We start from the raw sequence: 15,992 nt of genomic DNA, 5'->3' as shown, positions 1-15,992 counted from the left end.
AGTAATGCACTTGGACCGTGAGTTACCTACTACTCTTTAGACTCAAATACTGAGGTTTTGAGTTTTCATCTTTATGTAATGGCTTTTCGGTCTCTTCTCTGTCAGGTATCACATGTACCTATTTTTATGCCTCCCCTCTTTAGCTAGGGCTAAGAAAATCAAATGACTGAATTTAAAATAGATAAAAATGAAGGTATTAATACTGTTTTCACATTTATTTTGCCTTCCAGACCAAAATATTTCTTCATGTAATTTCTTCATTGATCATATGGTATGATTTTTTTAGGTTTCTCAAAGAGCAAACTCCTGATAAAAAGGAGCCATCACCATATTGCCAGTGCTTTTAAGAAATAAAAGGCAAGGGGCGCCTGAGTGGCTCAGTCGGTTAAGCGTCTGCCTTTGGCTCAGGTCATGATCCCAGGGTCCTGGGATCGAGCCCCGCATCGGGCTCCCTGCTCTCTGGGAAGCCTGCTTCTGCCTCTCCCGCTTCCCCTGTTGTGTTCCCTCTCTCTGTGTCTCTCTGTGGAATGAATAAATAAAAATCTTTAAAAAAAAGAAAGAAAAGGCAAATCCAAGCTGTTTTTCAGATCAGCGGCTAATGCCAATGTTTAGGCTTCAGAGAGTATCAAAGAAAGGTACTTCTATTACTTCCCAGTTTTGTACTCTTAGAATGATAGTTTCCTAAAAAGGAATCCTTGCCAACTTTAAAGTGACCATACTGTCATTTTCAGAGGAATAGGGGTGTTCTGGGCACCTGCTGCTTTAAACCACAGCCATTTACCAATTAGATGTGCTCCCGAGTAAAATGTGACCAGCATTTACCTCAGGACCACATTCATGTGTGGCAAAGTTACCTACTTTATTCACTCTGACGTTGAGAGATTATTCTGCCTTATTTTGTCTGTAGTTCTGTGTGTATGTAAAACAAAACATTTTAACAGGCTTGGTGATGATGTCTAGGAAGCTAGATTTTGTGATGTACTTATTTTTTTATATAAAATCTTAAGCTATTTTATATTTCATTCACTTTATCTTGAAATTTGTAAGATTTTTTTAATGTTCAGAATGTCATCAATCAAACCTGAATTCTAAAATTCTGTGATTTTTGTGAAACCATTTCTTAGAAACTTTGTTAATGACGGGAAGTAAAGAGGGGCACCAGGGTGGGGTGACCCAGTCAGTTGCCTTCGGCTGGGGTCTTGATCTCGAGGTCCTGGGGTCGAGTCCCCTGTTGGTCCCTAATTTCCCGCTGGCCGCCCACTGGGCGAGGCCTTTCCACCCCTCGCCGCCCCCAGGCCCTACCGAGACCCGGCTACCCGCGCCAGCCGCCCTTCGCCCACCCCGTGCACTCCCGGGCCGGAGGTCCGGCTCCGGGGCACGCCCCAGGCCCCGGAGGGCAGGCGGAAGGGGTGCTGGACGTGGAGCATCATGGGCCCGGGGGGAGGGGCGGTGGCCCAGTTCTCGCGACACTTCGGCCGGGAGGGAGGCAGCAGCGGCTCCGCGGCGGGTGCGAGATGCGCTCAGAGAAGGAGGGAGTGGGAGGCTCCGGGGTGGCCGTTGCTGCGCGGGACCCGAGCGGGAGAGAAAAGCTGTCGGCTGGGGAAGTCCAGTTCCGCCGGGAGTCGCCGCGGCGAGAACCAGAGGTGCCACCCGCCTCGTCCTTCGGCTCTGGGGGCGGTACCGGCAAACCTCGCGAGGAGAAGAAGACGGTTCTGAGCAAGGTGGGGGGAAGGGCGGGGCAGACGAACCTCGCGAGAGGAGGAGGGTCTTCAACAGGGTGGGTCGAGGCGAGGACGGAGCGGTGCGTGCAAACGTCTCGAGAAGAGGGACGGTCTTGGGCGAGGTGAGGCGGGGCCGAGGGTTGGCGTCAGGCTGCAGGCGGAGGGGCGCTGAGGGTGGCGAGTTCCGGGGGCGGGCGAGCCTCGCGAGAAGAGGGATGGTCCTGCGCAAAGGCGGGGCGGGCTCGGGGTTTGGGGAGGGGCGGACGGGGCGAGGCCGCGGGCGGCGTGTTCTGGGAGCGCGGGGCCGGGGCCGGCCGCCTCAGCGCCGCCGACAGCGGCCCGGCGGGCGCCGTTTCCCGCCCCGCCTGGAGCCTGTGGTGTTTCCGGTCGGGGCCGAGCGCGGAGACGCTGCGGTCCGCGGCGGCGGGCGCCCGCGCGGGCGTGTGAGGTTTGCGTTTTCCACTCGGGCACGGACAGTACGGGTCGTGCCCACAGTCGTCGGGGTTCCCGAGAAAGGAGCTGTGTTGGGCGCAGCCCCTTCTGACGGCCGCGCTGTCACCCGTGCATGGCGGGCGTTTCCGCTGGGCTCCTGGCGTAGCGCTCCCTCAGCCTAAACGCGGGCGGCGTTCGGGGGGCGGAAGCGCTGGGGCGGACGCCGGGCCCACCGTCCGTCCTCTCCTCAGGTGGTGATCCGGCGGCTCCCTCCCAGCCTCACCAAGGAGCAGCTGGAGCAGCAGCTGCACCCGCTGCCCGCGCACGACTACTTTGAGTTCTTCACCGCCGACCTGAGGTGAGAAGCTGGGAGGCCTGTCGCTCGATGGGAGGTGGTTGTAGACCGCGGAAGCCGCCTCCGTCCTTTTCCCGCACGGACCCAGAAATCAGCGCGCGCCTCGCTTGGACACGGTCGTTAAATTCCTCCGAGAGAGAGTTGAAAGGGGCCGGTACCGGCGCCCCATCGTCCAGAAAGACCGACTCCGGAGAGGGAAACCGAATCCAGCCCTCAGAAACCCTGTGCTTGCGTCCCCCGCTACCACCCCCGCCCACACCCACCAGCTCCTCCTCTCCTCCCCTTTCACACCTGGGTAGAAGGGTGCCTCCGAGGACGCTCTGACACGTCCACGTCTTCTCTTTGTGGACGAGGAGAAAGCAGACCTCAGGTTAGACCTTCCGCAGGACAGGTCAGCCACGTTGGTGATTTTCACTGTGTTTCTGCTGCCCTCTTGGTCATTGTTAGCCTTTTTGTCTTCAGTGTCGTGAGTTGGCGTTTGTGGGAGCCCTGTCAACCCTCCTGAATAAATACTGTTCAAGTAAAAACTTTCGGTCTATTTAAAGAAAAATATTTCCAACGGAAATGCAGATTTGGTTTAAGAGAAATAATAGGTGAATTTCAAATGACTAAAGTTTAAGAAAACGGGCATAAGAAAGGACAGGCCCTGGGCTCAGGGATTCAGGTTGGAATCCCAGTCCCACTTTTTAACTAGCTGTACCTTTGGCACATACTGAATTTCTCTGAGCCTGTGTTCTCATCTGTGAAATGGGGTTGAGAGTTCCTGCCTATTAAGGAAGTTGGTGGTTTGCTGGGAGAGGAGAAAGGCTTGGTTCTTCTGTAGCCCTCGTACCATGTGCTGCAATTAATACCCCTTTGGAGTACGTAAAGGTGTTCTCTAAGTCTGAAGATTCTTTCGTGCAATATGATGTTTTCATTTATGAATCATGGCTAGATTTTACTGGGTCATGATGTGTGATAAGCAATGACCTTTGAATAACCTTGCCTTTGGTTTTCGACTTCGGAAGGCCAGTATTACAACCCTGTTTCTGTGTGGTAGAGAGACTGACCTTAAGTGTCTTCCCCAAGTTATTAAAAAGATCTTGGGTACTGTTTTGTTTATTTTGGGGTTTGGGGTTTTTTTTGCTAAAGAATACCCAGATTGTTGTAATTAGCTGAGAGGTGTTCTTTGGCACACAGGTTTCAGCTTGTTGTATCTAGAAAAGAAGAAAAAGCAAAATTAAAGAAATCTTGCATTTTTTACTAACCATTTTCACTGTTATCTCTTATTTCAGTCTTTATCCTCATCTTTATTCAAGAGCATACATTAATTTTAGAAATCCTGATGACATCCTTCTTTTTAGAGATCGTTTTGATGGCTGTATCTTCATTGACAGTAAAGGTTGGATCATTGGCTTTTTAAACTATTATAATCTCAAAGTATGTTAATTAAATTTTGCTGGAATGTTTGTGAATTATAATTAAGTTCTCAGATACCAATCTAAAATAATTTCATAAATTTCAGTTGTGTTACTGTGGTTGTGTGCTTATGTTGAAAATTAAAATTATATATAAACCAAAGAGTTCCATCAATTCTTTGTATCAGTGACAAACTATTTATATATTATTGGAGTGAAGTTTTTAATATAAATGAGTTTTCTGATAATTGAACTTCCCTTTCTTATGTACCAAAACCAAATCACTTTACTTTTGTGCAATAGGAATTTTCTAAAATATATTATTCACTTATATCTATGTCTTTTTAAACAGTGTACTCTTTATATTTTGGCTCAGGTCACAATCTCAGCATCGGCTCCTTCTTCACTCACTGGGGAGTCTGCTTAAGATTCTCTCTCTCTCCCTCTGCCCTTTGTCCCTCACTAAAATAAGTAAATAAATTAAGATTTTATTTATTTGACAGAGAGAGAAAGAGCGCGAGCAGGGGAAGTGGCAGGCAGAGGGAGAGGGAGAAGCAGGCTCCCCACTGAGCAGAGAGCCCGATGGGGAACTCAATCCCAGGACCCTGGGATCATGACCTGAGCTGAAGGCAGAGGCTTAACCTACTGAGCCATCCAGCACCCCTAAATTAAGTAAATACATCTTGGAAAAAAAAAAAAAAAGAAGAAGAATGTTAAACAGAGTACTCTTCATAACTATACCATTTTTGGACAGTGTCATAGGGGAGGGGATTGTAATAATGAACATAAGTTTCTGACTCTGTTGAACAGCATTGCCTGCTGAGACAGGGATATTTACCTCTACTCTAAATGGTTCCGATTCTCTGTACTTTTTGGATCTTGCCTTTGTCCTCCCTCCTGTCAGACTGTCAGCTGTTGTGTCCACTGCGATCAAGCTGGTACAACTGTAAGAGCATATTCTCTGAATACCCCTCACTAACCAACCTCCTCCCACTCCACTCCACTGCTGCTAAGTGTGTTTTTTTCTTCACTGAGAGCTAACAAAATATCCTTGAAGAGTGACTAGGCTGAGGCCAAGAAATTCTTTCCTGTGAAGAAAAGCAAATGTAATCTTGAACTATTTTTAAGATTTTATTTTTTTAAGAGAGAGCACACATGCGTGAGGGGAGGAGCAAAAAGGGAGGGAGAGGGACAAGCAGTGCCGAGGCCAACGCCTCAATCCCACGACCCTGAGATCGTGACCTGAGCCCAAACCAGGAGTCAGATGCTTCAGATGCTCAACTGACTGAGCCACCCAGGCGTCCCTCATCTTAGTCTTTTCTAAGCATACAGTTCAGTAGTATTAAGTACATTCACACTGTTGTGCACCCCATCTCCAGAACTCTTTTCATCTTACAAAACTAAAACTCTGGACTCTTTAAATAACTCCCATTTCTCCCTGACCCCTAGCTCCTGGCATTCACCTTTCTATTTTTTGTTTCTATGAATTTACTAGTCTAGGTACCTCATCTAAGTGGAATCGTACAGTATTTCACATGGCATGGTGTCCTCAATGTTCACCCGTGCGGTAGCAGGTCTCAGAATTTCCTTTTTAAGACTAATACGCTACTGTGTGTATATACCACATTTTGTTTATCCATTTACAAAGAGCTGGGTTGCTTCCAGCTCTTTGCTATTGTGAATAGTGCTGGTGTGAACATGAGTGTACAAGTATCTCTTTGAGACTCTGCTTTCAATTTTTTGGGGTATAATCATAGCAGAATTGTTAGATCATGTAGTAATTATATTTTTAATGTTTTGAGGAACTGCCATACTGTTTTCCGTAGAAGGTACTTCATTTTGTATCCCCACCACCTGGGCATGAGGCCTCCCAATTTCTCCACATCCTCCCAACACTTGTCGTTTCCTGTTTCTTTGATAGCAGACATTCTAATGGGTATGAGGTAGTATTTCACTGTGATTTTGACTTATATTTCCCTAATGCTTAGTGATGTTAAGCATCTTTGTGTGCTTGTTGGCCATTTGTGTGTCTTTGGAGGAATGCCCATGTTTAAATTGAGTTGTTTTTTGTTAAGTTGTAGATTTTTTTATATATATATGTGTATTATGGCTCTTAACCCCTCATCAGATGTATGACTTTTTCCCATTCCATAGGTAGCCTTTATATTCTGTTGATTGTATTCTGTGACACTCAGGTATTTTTAATGTGATGTGGTCTGGTTTTTCTGTTTTTATTTTAGTTGTCTGTACTTTTGGTGTCACATCTAAGAAATCATTGCCAAATCCAATGTCAAGTTTTTCCTCCATGTTTTCTGCCAGAGTTTTATAGTTTTAGGTCTCATGTTTAGGTGTTTGATCCATTTTGAGTCAACTTTTGTCTGTGGTATCTGATAAGAGTCCAGCTTCAGGGACGCCTGGGTGGCTCAGTTGGTTAAGCATCTGCCTTCAGCTCAGGTCATGATCTCAGGGTCCTGGGATCGAGTCCCGCGTCAGGCTCCTTACTCAGCAGGAAGCCTGCTTCTCCCTCTGCCTGCCGCTCCCCCTGCTTGTGCTTTCTCTCTCTCTCTCTCTGACAAATAAATAAAATCTTTAAAAAAAAAAAAAAAGAGAGAGAGTCCAGCTTCATCCTTTTGCATGTGGATATCCAGTATTTCCAGCAGTTTTTTTTTTTTTTTGAGGTTCTATTTATTAGAGAGAGAGCGAGAGAGAGCATGAGCAATGTGAAGGGCAGAGGGAGAAGCAGACTCCCCACTGAGCAGGGAGCCTGATGCAGGGCCCGATCCCTGGACTCTGGGATCATGACCTGAGCTGAAGGCCGACACTTAACCAACTGAGCCACCCAGGTGCCCTTAGCAGTATTTGTTCAAGAAGACTGTCCTTTCCCCATTGAAAAGTCTCGGCACCCTCATGGAAAACCATCTGATCATGTATGTGATGGTTTATTTCTGGCTGTCTGTTCTAGTCCATCGGTCTGTGTTTCTTTTTTTATGCCAGTACCATACTGTTTTGATTACCATCGCTTCATAAGAAGTTTTGAAATCAGGAAGTGTGTCAACTCCTACTTAGTAAGTATCTATGTACCAGGCATGTGGGTGCAGCAGTGAATTAGACATTGTTCCTGCCTGTCCAAAGCCCTGCTCTTCTTCTGGTTCTTGACTTTATTCCAGATAGTTAAAGTTAGCACAGAAATACTGTCCAGATAAATAAGAGTTGCAGATAAAGAATGGTCACCTGACCATTCCTGACAAGGCTAAAGGATTCAGTACCAACATGGAAGTGTTCATCAGTTGATTAAGTAAATAGTGAACGTTTCTCAGTATGTTCCTGCCCCCCACTCCCAACCCCCCCCACCCCGCACATAATGACTGAATCAGTTTCTCGTGGCTTTTGTTCTAAACTTTTCTGTTTGAAGCCAACCCTGTCTGAGTATTGTGCATGCCTTCTGAGGCCCCTCTTTTAGCCAAGTGTCTCTTCTAAGCATACTAATTCCCTTGAACTCATATAACAGATTGATCATTAAAACAACCTTTTAAAATTAAAAAAAAAAAAATGGGACTAAGGAACCTATTTAAAGGTATTCCGTGATAAACTCTTCAGTGAGGGAGAGAAGGGTTTATTGACATTTTAAGGTGTGCATCTTGATGAATTTTGAATGCATTCAGTTATGTAGCTACTACTGCAACATGAGAAATCATTTTCTTTAAGTGCTCGTCCTTTGTTCAGATCTGGAGTTTGACATGCTAAGTTTGCAGGTGCTTGAAAATAATAGTTTAAATGGTAATGTTATGGTCAATCTTTAAGAAACCTAGATCATGGGGCACCTCAGTCGGTTGAGCAACTCACTCTTGATTTTGGCTCAGGTCGTGATCTCAGGGTCACGGGATTGATCCCCGCTGGGGCTCTGCTGGGTGTGGAGCTTGCTTAAGACTCTCTCTCCCTCTCCCTCTGCCTCTCCCCCTACAAAGAGAAAGAAAAAAAGAAAGCTAAATCATTATTTTCCAAAATGAATATAGTGGAATTTTAGAATGGTTTTTGCAATTTGTTTTCTGTTAAAGGCCTAGAATATCCTGCAGTGGTAGAGTTTGCCCCATTCCAGAAGATAGCCAAAAAGAAACTAAAGAAAAAAGATGCCAAAACTGGAAGCATCGAAGACGGTGAGTCCCTTTACAGAGGCTAGATTATGAAACTGCCAAATTAAATACACCGATCAAATATAATTCCTCTCCCATATGTGGGGAGGAGCATGTTTTTCTTTTTTTCTTTTTTAATTTACAGATCCAGAATATAAGAAGTTTTTGGAAACTTACTGTGTGGAGGAAGAGAAACCTAATGCCAATCCCGAAACTCTTCTGGGAGACATAGAGGCAAAGACAAGAGAACTTATTGGTCTGTTTGCTTATTTCTTCTCTTTACTTGATTGAGATATGTATTTGTTTCTCTTTTACGATTATTTAAAAATTCACACTTGTGACAGGCTTAGCAGGGATGTAGAGTGTTTTCCAGTTGTAACAAAAATATGGCAACCGAGCTTTTGGTTACAGTTATTTGTTCACAGTAGCTGATTTAATGTGTAGCTCAGAGAATTTTTTAATCACTAAAGTAAATATTTATAAAGATGTGCTTAGCAAGCATGTGCTCATTTTTGATCTGCACACGTTGAGTGGGTACCAACTCAGCCTAGGTGTGTGGAGTGAACATGAATGGGACACGTGAGGCCTCTGCTGTCATGTATCTGTCCTGCTCGTGGGGAAGACTGTAGTAAACACCTGCAACAATAATCAGGCTTTAAGCCAGGGCATGTCTATGTGATCAGTGGCACAATATGATGAAACAGTCCTGGGAGGGCAAGGCCCTCTGAGAGCAGGCGTGCTAAGACATGGAAGAAGAAGGGACTAGAGACAAGAGCTGGAAGCTGAGCTGTGGGCCTGTAGGAACAGGATGTATGCCTGTGTGGTTGGTACATGGTGGGCCCGGGGCAGAGTGGCTGGAGAGGCAGGTGGGTAAGAGGTTTGGAGTTTGTTTGAGAGAAAGCTGGAGACCGCTGAGGGAGTGATGTGGCCTGATTAGTTTTCCTCATCACTCCATGCACATTGCTCTGTACACGATGGATTGCTAGCTGCAGAGTCCGCATATGCTCTGGCAGATTGGGTGTGGGAAGAAAGGAAACAAAGAATCCAGGCCTCCAGGAGTTTGACTCAAACAGATCAATGAGTGGAGGCACCATTACTGACGTGGGGCAGACTGGGGAAGAAACATTACTGGAAGCGAATTGAGATCCACTGTAGAACATGTTAAATTTAAGAAGAGCTAAAAAAGGAAGCAAATGAGAAATTATTTGTAGGACTTGCCCCCTGCCCCCTTCCCTCTTTGCTGTAAATGCTCTTGTACTGGATAGCCACAGAAAAGGACCAGGGTCTTCCACTTGTGGGCAGTTTTGAGATAGTCCTTGGTGGCCAGACACACACCATCCAGCTGGCTCCAGCCACCCTCCCACACCAGAGGGACATCCTCTCCCATCCCAGCCCCTTGCCCGGTATCTGGTGCACAGTAGGTGCATTGTAGTGTTTTATGGAATGAGTAAGTGTGATTCACAATCTAGTAGCCCGGGATGAGGCTGTGGAGCTTTGTTTCTGTGATCCAGTTTCTGCCCATCTAAGTTTGGATCTTAAAAGCAAGTTGCCTTTTTCTTTTCTTAGATTTTGGCCTTTAGTGGATTCTATGATCTAGTCTGAGCAATGAGGGTTAAATGGAAATATTAATTCCCTCTATAGTTGCAGGTTAGTGCAGTGGCATAGCAGGGTCTGTAGAGCAGACAGACCTGGGCTCAGCTTCCACCCCTGAGACTTAGCATCCCTGTTTCCTCCCAGGTGGTTGTGACAGTGCCCAGGATGCAGCAGCTGTCTGTAAGTGGTAACAGGCTGTTGGTGAAATTCGTGTTACATTACATGGCCATGCACCTTCTGTTTAACAAATGATACACTTTTATGGTTTGTAAAGTACTTTCTTTCTTTTTTTTTTTTTTTTTTTAAAGATTTTATTTATTTGAGAGAGAGAGCACAAACAGAGGGAGAGAGAGGGAGAAGCAGGCTCCCTGCTGAGCGAGGAGCCCGATGTGGGACTCGATCCCAGGACCCTGGGATCATGACCCGGGCCAAAGGCAGCCACTTAACCGACTGAGCCACCCAGGCGTCCCTGTAAAGCACTTTCTAATACAGGGTCTCATTTACCTTTCACATTGATCCTTTGGGGTAACGAGGCAGGTATTTTGTTGGAGAAGAGAGAAGGTGGGTGGGGTCTTGTCAGCTCCTCCACCCACCCAGGGAGGTCTTGATCCTGCTCTTTGCTCACTAGTGCAAAACTCCCACGGTGCAGAGCAAGAGTCCTCCCTAATTTGAGGCAACTGCCTGTTACAGAGGGCATCAGCTGTGCTCATCCTGAGCCAGAGTTCATGATTAACATAGGAGCCACCCAGGGAGGGAATGGGCTCTTCTTGGCCCCTGCACCTGTGAGGAAATGGGCACATTTGCCCAGCCCTAAATCTGGGGCTGAGCTTTCCTGGCAGAAGCCATTTGACACATTATGTCGGGGTGTTCAGGAGTCCTTAATTCCAAATTAAGAATCCCTGCCAGGGGCTCTCTTCTAAAATTCCTGATTCTCAGAATTCGGGAAATGTCATGGCCAGTCTTCAAGTGCGTCCAGGGATTCTTCCTTCCCCCCATTTAATCTTAGGTTTTGAAAGAGCTGTGGAATAGATCCACACCATCTTCCACTTTCCCCCCTGCATCGTCAGCCACTGACATGGGGAATACATATTTCTTAGAACCAGTCCCCCTGAGAGGCTGCCTTGAGGCCTGCCATATTTGGGCACCAAATTCCAGGTCAGATCAGACACTTCTGGGGCATGAAAGCTGAGGATTGAGTTTAAGTTTACAGAGAGGTTCATTCCTGGGTGGTTAGTGCTGCTTAGATGAAGTGCCCTGTGGGGTCATTGTCTAAACTTTTACATCAGGTTATTCTGGTTTGTGGAGTGTATGTGATAAGAAATTACAAGAATCTACATTGTTTAACATCATTGTCTAGAGAGCAGAAAAGGAAGAAATTTCCAGAATATGTGTTGAATCAAAGTGAATCTATAACAGTGTTATGTAATGTTTTAAAATATCTGCAAAAATGGGAAGATACTCATAACGTTCAGGAAGTCTAATGTGTCGTACTCACTTTTCTTTTTTGCTTTTATAGCTGCTTTGTAATATGAAGACTCCCTTGAGAATCAGGAATTCATTGCCTACTATTTGTAGAGTTGTCAGTGCCTCCAAATTACTTGACTTTATAGTGATGGAATAGGAACTCCCCCAAATACAATGTATGCTCATCTAAGTTTTGTGTATTTATTTATTTGTAAGATTTTATTTTTAAGTAATCTCTACACCCAGTGTGGGGCTTGAATTTACAACCCCAAGATCAAGAGTTGCATGCTCTTCCGACTTTGCCAGCCAAATTATTTAAGATTAAATTGGAAACAAGTATTTGAAATGAAGGAAAGAAATCTTATTTTAGAGTTAAATACTACATTACAATTTTTGTGTTTTAGCTAGAAGAACCACACCTCTTTTGGAATATATTAGAAATAGAAAATTAGAGAAGCAGGTAGGTTTGCCCTTTTACCTGATGAGTATCCTTCCTGTCCCTCCCACGTCCACACAGATAATTTATACACATGCTTTTCCATGTCTCTAGAGGATTCGAGAAGAGAAGCGAGAAGAGCGAAGGAGAAAGGAGCTGGAGAAGAAGCGTTTACGGGAAGAAGAAAAGAGAAAGAAGAGAGAAGAGGAGAAGTGTAAGAGGAAAGAGGCAGACAGACAGAAGAGAGCTGCTGAGAGAGAAGTAAGGATTAAGGTAATTTTGAGGAGACAGTTCATGTCTTTTTTCCAAAGCTAGTTCTGCTATAGTCGTGCCTTTTACGTATTTAGCTCTTCCAACTTGTAAGGACATTTTTAGTTAGCCTAGTCTTTTGTTATTATGGTTCCCTTTCTCTGCAGTGCAGCAGGGGTTCTCAAACTGTGTTCCCTGATCCCTGGGGGTTCCTTGGGCATACTGTGGGGGAGGGGGCCCAGCCTCCTGGGTGTGATGGCAGCACTTCACCCAGAGGAACCCCACACTACTTGTCACAGATTGGGCTTCTGCTTACATTTTCCTTTAGAGAAAAGACTCCCTGACTAAAATATACACATTTAGAAACCAGTGGCTTGGTGTATACTGGCCTTTCTAGATGAAGGCTCACTCCTGGAACTGGGTTTTACCATTTTTTTTTTACAGTAGCAGCAGTGGTTTCTAAATCTCTTGCCCAGTTTCTCCTTTGAGTGATGTATTCATTTAGAAGGGTGGGTTAATGCACAGAAGGAGTTCTTCCCCGTGTAAAATAGGGTGCTCCAGTGTGAGTCAGTCCTTCCTTGTTAGTATCTGTTCGGATGACCTTATCAAACCTAGATTTCAACCTCATATGTATCTTCCCTCATTCCATGAAGGCTTTGAAGTTCTTTTAGAGATTAATTGAAATTGTATCATAAAAAAAAAAAGATCAGGATTTGGAGGAAGACAGAGTAGAAAGGGAGAGGATGGGGAAGAGGTCAGAGCCGCCATAATTGAGCCATAGACTAGTTTCTTTATATATATGTATATTTTTAATTTAAATTGAATTAATTAACATATAGTAAATTATTAGTTTCAGAGGTAGAGTTCAGTGACTCGTCAGTCTACGTAATACCCAATGCTCATTGCATCACGTGTCCTCCTTAATGCCCATCACCCAGCCACCCCATCCCCCCACCCCCCCCGCCTCCAGCAATTGTCAGTTTGTTTCCTGTGGTTAAGAGTCTCTTACAGTTTGTCTCCCTCTCTGATTTCATCTTTATTTTATTTTTCCCTCCCTTCCCCTATGATCCTCTGTTTTGTTTCTTAAAGTCCACATATCAGTGAGATCATATGATAATTGCTTTTCTCTGATTGACTTATTTCACTTAGCATAATACCCTCTAGTTCCATCCACGTTGTTGCAGATGGCAAGATTTCGTTCTTTTTGATGGCTGCGTAATATTCTATTGTGTATACATACCACATCTTTATCCATCATAGATTAGTTTCTGATATGCTTGATCAGAAACATAGTTTCATTATCCATGTGGAGAAAACATTGCATTTCTTCAAGGGAGGCAAAGCTTTTTCTAGGCCTTTACTTCTAAATCACTTTCTCCTTATAGGTGGTCACATGGGGCTCACTAGCTGGAGGGAACAATTTCTTAACAAAATTCCTATAAAAACACACTACTGTGTGTATCCATCAGGCCTGGCTGGGTTTGCTGCAGTAACAGATAGCCTCACACCTCACCAGTTCACATAACTAGAGTCTGTTGTTGGTATTCCATGGCCATTGTACGCTGCTCACCATTGCCATCCAGTGACCCATTGATGGAGGCTTCACCTTGGCATTTGCTTCCTCATTCCTTATGATGGGGAGGGGAATGTGTGATACAGAAGATTGCATGCTGGTTCTTTTTTTTTTTTTTTTTAAGATTTTATTTATTTATTTGACAGAGAGAGACAGCGAGAGAGGGAACACAAGCAGGGGGAGTGGGAGAGGGAGAAGCAGGCTCCCCGCTGAGCAGGGAGCCCGATGTGGGGCTCGATCCCAGGACCCTGAGATCATGACCTGAGCCGAAGGCAGACGCTTAACGACTGAGCCACCCAGGCGCCCTGCATGCTGGTTCTTAAACCACATGGAAGAGACACAGCCCTTCTGCCCACATTGCACTGGCCAGAGCAAGCCACATGGTGGCACCTAATCTCAGATGGGGGTCATATTCAAGAAGTGCCAGGAAGAGAACCAGAAATGTCTCTCTTTAAGTTTAAAGACATTGTTGAAAACCTTATCTTGATAAAAGGTGTGGGGCAGGTCACATTCCTTGAGCACATTTGCTGTGAAGACCAAATCTAGATGTTCAAGATGAGTAGGGAACTGATTGTCCCACAGAAAGTATCTTATAATCTGATGATAACATTGATGAGATTGAGGAACCCAACCAAGACTATCAAAGATGGTCCATCCCCTGTCAGCAAGGACATGACAAAACCAGGGTATTCCTAGGGGAAATAACTGAGGGCATGTTTTCCGTTTGTCCACGTGGTTTAGTGAACACACAACTCTCCCAAGAAAATTGTAGCAGATTTACTTCCTGTAACAAACCTGACATCTCCAACGGCATAAATTAACAGCCCTCGAAAGGTAACTGATAATGAAACCTTAATATTGTAGGGAAACCTTAAACATGAATTGTGGTAGAAATTCAGCTGTCATTACCGGGCTCAGAGTAGGTGTTTGCATTTAATGCAGATTTTATGGTCACAGATGGAAATATTGCCTAATCTTCTCATTGACCTTTCTAAACACATAATAGCCAACTTACTGCCTAATCTTTACATTCTCAAAAGCACTTTTTTCAGTAGCTTGAGAGTTTTTCAGGAATAATGTTTGAAACCTGTAGCTTACAATTTCAATTATAGTTTTAAGTAAGACTTAAAGTATTTGGAGTATAGCATTTCACTTTTACATTTTAAATTTTGAAATTAGAGTCCAAAATAAACCAAAGAAATAAAAACAAAATTAGGTCAGTAAAAATAAACGTATGCTCTTTCATATAGAAAAGAAGTCAAAACATAAAGGAAGAGAAAGGGTATTTTTTTTTTTTTAAAGATTTTATTTGAGAGAGAATGAGAGACAGAGAGCATGAGAAGCAGACTCCCTGCTGAGCAGGGAACCCGATGCGGGACTCAATCTCGGGACTCCAGGATCATGACCTGAGCCAACGGCAGTCACTTAACCAACTGAGCCACCCAGGCACCCCGAGAAAGGGTATTCTTATCCAAATCTGGTAACAGGATCTTGGTTGCAGAGTAGACCCCTATGACATGGGTAATCAGCAGTCTCTGCCCTTACGAGTGTCTGTGTCCTGACCTGAGGACACACACCCCAGCCCAAGTTTTGCCCTAAGTGAGCATCTGGCCTCATTTTAGGGATATCTGATTTACAAATCATTTGGAGGGGCGCCTGGGTGGCTCAGTCGTTAAGCGTCTGCCTTTGGCTCAGGTCATGATCCCAGGGTCCTGGGATCGAGCCCCACATCGGGCTCCCTGCTCGGTGGGAAGCCTGCTTCTCCCTCTCCCCACTCCCCCTGCTTGTGTTCCCTCTCTCGCTGTCTCTCTCTGTCAAATAAATAAATAAAATCTTTAAAAAAGAAAAAAACAAATCATTTGGAGAATTAAAATTTTTTTAACCTGAAAAATAAAATCAGTGAAGAAATGCTAAAAGAGTTGTGTTACTATCATAAAAATACACGTGCAGAAAGAGATCCTCATGGCTATTTTTTTTTTTTTTTAAGATTTTATTTATTTGACAGAGAGAGGCACACGACGAGAGAGGGAACACAAGCAGGGGGAGTGGGAGAGGGAGAAGCAGGCTTTCCTGCCGATCAGGGAGCCCGATGCGGGGCTCGATCCCAGGACCCTGGGATCATGACCTGCCTGAGCCGAAGGCTCTTAATGACTGAGCCACCCAGGCGCCCCCTCATGGCTATTTTTAACAATAAAAACTATGATATAAGAGCAACCCAGCTGTTTTTATTTTCCTCTGAGGACCCTAAAACTAGGTAATGAGCTTGCGTTGAAGTAGGAAGTTAGGAAAATTCCTGAATATACAAATTGTAGGCAATAGATTACATTCTTAACAAAGTTGTGTGATCTTTTTCACAAAGCTTATTAAAAACGTGTCGGCTGGCACTTCCTTCTGCTGCCTCCTGTGCCTGGCTCCTCCCCCCTTCCCCCTCCCTCCCTCTCACCTCCTCCCCCCCTTCCCCCTCCCTCCCTCTTCCCTGCCCCCTCCCTGTCTCCTCCCTCCCTATCTCTTCCTCCCTTTGCCAATCTGATCTCACCCTAGGCCTCTGCTTGCTTCCTTCCACAGGGAGCTTTCTCCCATGACTTATGTCTTCTCGTAAGTGTTTCCTCATCATGTTTTATCTCCACAGAGAGACCCTCCCT

At 45.0% G+C, this 15,992-nt stretch overlaps 1 protein-coding gene across 15 annotated transcripts in view; it reads left to right on the top strand.

Annotated features, from left to right (window-relative positions):
- The first annotated feature begins 1,466 nt into the window (after positions 1 to 1,466).
- Positions 1,467 to 15,992, top strand: part of UPF3A (UPF3A regulator of nonsense mediated mRNA decay) — a 33,382-nt gene continuing 18,856 nt past the window's right edge. For 5 of the 15 annotated variants that reach the window (XM_064585855.1, XM_064585854.1, XM_064585856.1 and 2 more), the window contains exons 1-8: positions 1,467 to 1,721; positions 2,405 to 2,511; positions 3,783 to 3,889; positions 7,961 to 8,059; positions 8,181 to 8,291; positions 9,773 to 9,808; positions 11,497 to 11,552; positions 11,643 to 11,801. In XM_064585855.1, the coding sequence (XP_064441925.1) occupies positions 1,515 to 1,721; positions 2,405 to 2,511; positions 3,783 to 3,889; positions 7,961 to 8,059; positions 8,181 to 8,291; positions 9,773 to 9,808; positions 11,497 to 11,552; positions 11,643 to 11,801 (882 nt within the window). In that variant the 5' untranslated portion in view covers positions 1,467 to 1,514. Of the gene's footprint in view, positions 1,722 to 2,404; positions 2,512 to 3,782; positions 3,890 to 7,960; positions 8,060 to 8,180; positions 8,292 to 9,772; positions 9,893 to 11,144; positions 11,269 to 11,496; positions 11,553 to 11,642; positions 11,802 to 15,992 lie in introns of those variants that run through there. The other 10 variants (XM_064585858.1, XM_064585859.1, XM_064585857.1 and 7 more) reach the window with 8 other exon arrangements.

The sequence above is a fragment of the Mirounga angustirostris genome, unplaced genomic scaffold (genome assembly GCF_029215605.1).
Source record: "Mirounga angustirostris isolate CCGP_5_RB_7025 unplaced genomic scaffold, mMirAng1.0.hap1 SCAF_3, whole genome shotgun sequence".
NCBI classification, from domain to species: Eukaryota; Metazoa; Chordata; class Mammalia; order Carnivora; family Phocidae; genus Mirounga; species Mirounga angustirostris.
This window is presented reverse-complemented; position numbering and strand designations above follow the sequence as displayed.